Raw genomic sequence first — 3,135 nt, 5'->3', positions numbered from 1 at the left:
GAGCTATATACAAAGCACATAAAAGAAACTATCGTACATCCCCCCACCCCACCACCGCACACCGCACACTCTTACGCGGCGGCACTGCTGTCCACGACAAACACCAGGGTGTCCTTGTCGTGGGAGAGGGTCAGCGTATCACCCTCGCGCGAGACGCGCATCCCCTGTTCGAATCCGGCGCCAAGGGCACGCTCCACGTCCATATGGAACGGTGGCCCCATCATCCTAGTCGACATGAGCATCCCAGTAAGTCTGCCGTTTTCGTACCTCAGGGTGCCGTTCATTGTGTTGGCCACCTTCGCATGAACCCGCACTTTATCTCCGTCCGCCTCCAGCGTCAGAGAGGGAACATCCCACTCGCCCTTTTCGGCGCCCTTTCCGTTCAGCTTGCTTAGCGCGTACTTTCCGAAAAGAGTCTTTGCGTCGGCCGCCATCTTGTCCTGATTTGGAGTTGCTCTTGCTGTTTGTTTTATTTTATTCTTTACTTTGCGAATGCTTGTGTGTGCCGCGCGCAAACCCACCAACGAAAAAAAAAAGCAGACGGAGTCAACGGTGCGCCGGCAGCGCAGTAGGCACAAAAACACGCACCGCAGCACGGACGCATCCACATGCAGAAGCAGCAAAAAAAGGCCCCCCAGCCCAATCCCTATTCCAAGTGCCTCACCCACCCCCCACGGCGTCGTGCCGCGGCCGTCCCTACACAGGCTCCGCGTCGTAGGAGCACCTGTACCCGTTTACATGCCCAGTAATAAACATAATGGTGGCGCCCGGGGGCACGACCGCCTCGGCCACCTGTCGGCCGTCCTCATTCAACGTCAGCAATGTGTCACCGAGGCCCCTGACCTTCGACCTGGAGCCAAAGGTCACCACAACGCGCACGTTGTACGTCGTCGTGTCGTTGTAGAAGGCCCACTTCCGCTCGTCCGCGTTGGTGATGCGAAACATCAGCCCGTTGCCGTGGCCCTTGAAGCACGGCACCACGCTCTCCCCCAGGTACGTTGGCTTCCCATTCGCGTACGGCATCGCCGCCGCCTTCGTGTAAACGAGTGTGTTCTCGCCGCAACGCATTGCTAGCCGCCCCTCCTCAACGGTGCAGAGAAAGCCGGCGCTGAAGCCGCTGGTCAGCGCGCTTTCCACGAGCATTTCGGCATCGCTCCCCGTCGTCGCAGTTGCCACCAGCTCCCCGCGCAGCGTATCCTCCGCCAGCTGCACCTTCCCGCTCAAGACGCCGGCCACCTTCGCGACGACGTCCACGCCCCCGCCCCCATCCTGGGAAAGGGCCAGCGTCACCTGACCATCCGAGCGCACGGGGGCGCCGTTGAGGCTCTTGAGCACATACTCCCCGGCGAGATCACTCGGCAGCAGCGACCGCAGGTACAAGAAGGCGCAGTGGTCATCCTTCAGGGCAAGCGTCTTTCCCTCGACCGACACCCGCATACCGCCCCCCATGCCTGCATCAAACCTCTCCTCCATCTCCTGCTGCGCGCCCTCGGAGGCCTCCTCCGTTGAGGCAAGCACACCCTGCAGGGTGTCATCATCCAGCCTCAACTCTCCGCGAAAAGTTTTCGTGAACTGGGCAACCACCGAGACGCACTCCTCGCCACTGGGAACCACCACCAGCTCCATATTCTCAGCAGCAACAGGTTCGCCGTTGAACTCCCTGAGAGTGTACCGGCCGACGAGACTCTCAACCGTCAACACACGATGAAAAACGAGGGTATTCAGGCTCCCCGCCAGTGTCAGAGTGCCGTCGTCCCAGTGCACTTCAAGGCCAGCCGCAAACCCCTTTAGCAGCGCCCCCTCAATCTTGCTCTGCTCGTCGCTCCCTGTAAGCATCGTGGACGAGAGACCCCCGCACACTTTGCCCTCACTGAACTTCACTTGGCCACGCAACGTGTTGGCAACCTTGGCGACGACCCCTACGCCGTCAGGCACCTCCCTCAGCTCCAGCGTTGCCTTCGTTGTGAGCGGCTCGTCATCGAGTCGCTCCAGAACGTAGGTTCCAAAAAATTGCGGCTCCTCCATGGTATCAGGAAACACTTCCTACGTGTGGAGGGTGGGGGGAGAGGGAATGGGCCGTGGGAAAAAGGAGGGAGAGCGCCACCGTCCGGAGGCCATAGATGCCAGATGGGCACACGCGACGCCGCGTGGGGCGCCCCAGGGGGAGCATGCACGTAGCATCACTCAAAAAAAATTCAATAAAAAAACACACGGCACTCGCATGTAGCATTTACATCCCTACACGCCGGGCAACGCCGGTCGCCTCAATACACCATCCCAAGCCCCGCCTCGCACAAGGTCTCACCCAGAGCAAGACACAAAGTAACGTCTTCCTACAAACGCGGCAGCAAGCACAAGGGCGGCGCCGGCAGCAGCGGCGGTAAACCTCGTCGAGTCCATGACCGCTCGACGCCGCAGGCGGGCCCCGCGAAGATACCCATTAAGCACGGGAAACGCCTCCCTCGAGAGTGCATCGTACGGCTCCAGCGACGCCACGGCAACACGCGTCGTTTTGAAAACAGGGAGGGACACCGACCCATGGCCCGCGCCAGCCCCTGTGTCAAGCTGCCCCAGCGCACATATCTCGGCCCACGTAAAGTGCCACGTGAAGGGAAGACTCGGTGCCAGAGGACGAACGTCGAGAACCACAAACCTCAGCGGCGACGCGCCATCACCAGCAGCCGACGCGCCACCCTGCACAGCCAGCAGCACCGCAGCATTCATGCACGCAGACAGCGGACCTCCTTCCTGCCTTTGCAGGCCCTCAAACACATCTACCACGCGCCTCTCAACGCGCTGCTGAGACTCACTCCCGTTCACCCCAAACAGGGGAACCATCAGGTTCGCTTGCGCGCCAACAGACTCCACGCCCCGCAGCTGTCCAGATAAAAAAAACCCACGAAAAACGGCGGAATGGAGCAAGCGTGTGTGATCAACAATGCTCAGGGTGTCGTGGCCGTCCCCCAGCAGCCGCTGCTCGCCCTGCCCCATCGCACCGGTCGTGCCCAAAATGCCCCGCAGTCGGCCGCCGGTGAGCAAAGAGCGCATGACAACAGCATCAAGCCATTGCACAAGTAGCTCCTCGGCCACGACGCTCGCGTTGCCGCCCGTTACCGCCTCGACGTCCCCCCCAGC

At 61.1% G+C, this 3,135-nt stretch overlaps 4 protein-coding genes across 4 annotated transcripts in view; all 4 read right to left on the bottom strand.

Moving 5' to 3' along the window:
- Positions 1-71: 71 nt before the first annotated feature.
- On the bottom strand, positions 72-434 carry Tco025E_06305 (uncharacterized protein; the record flags this gene model as incomplete). The annotated part of the gene is made up of 1 exon (XM_029373185.1): positions 72-434. The coding sequence occupies one exon, from the start codon at positions 432-434 to the stop codon at positions 72-74; it is 363 nt and encodes a 120-aa protein (XP_029226719.1).
- A 262-nt stretch (positions 435-696) lies between these two features.
- Tco025E_06304 (META domain containing protein) lies at positions 697-2,025 on the bottom strand (the record flags this gene model as incomplete). Its single annotated transcript, XM_029373184.1, has 1 exon — positions 697-2,025. One exon carries the CDS (start codon positions 2,023-2,025, stop codon positions 697-699), a length of 1,329 nt encoding a protein of 442 aa, XP_029226718.1.
- A 276-nt stretch (positions 2,026-2,301) lies between these two features.
- Tco025E_06303 (uncharacterized protein) lies at positions 2,302-3,048 on the bottom strand (the record flags this gene model as incomplete). The annotated part of the gene is made up of 1 exon (XM_029373183.1): positions 2,302-3,048. One exon carries the CDS (start codon positions 3,046-3,048, stop codon positions 2,302-2,304), a length of 747 nt encoding a protein of 248 aa, XP_029226717.1.
- A 10-nt stretch (positions 3,049-3,058) lies between these two features.
- Tco025E_06302 (uncharacterized protein) overlaps positions 3,059-3,135 on the bottom strand; it is a gene marked incomplete at both ends in the record, with an annotated part of 1,317 nt that continues 1,240 nt past the window's right edge. The window contains one exon of the mRNA XM_029373182.1: positions 3,059-3,135. This exon is cut by the window's right edge and continues 1,240 nt beyond it. Coding sequence (XP_029226716.1) covers positions 3,059-3,135 — 77 coding nt within the window.

Source organism: Trypanosoma conorhini (assembly GCF_003719485.1).
Source record: "Trypanosoma conorhini strain 025E chromosome Unknown Tco_14.4_contig_00418, whole genome shotgun sequence".
Classification (NCBI taxonomy): Eukaryota; Euglenozoa; class Kinetoplastea; order Trypanosomatida; family Trypanosomatidae; genus Trypanosoma; species Trypanosoma conorhini.
Note: the sequence above shows the minus strand (reverse complement) of the source record. Positions and strands in the feature narration are given on the sequence as shown.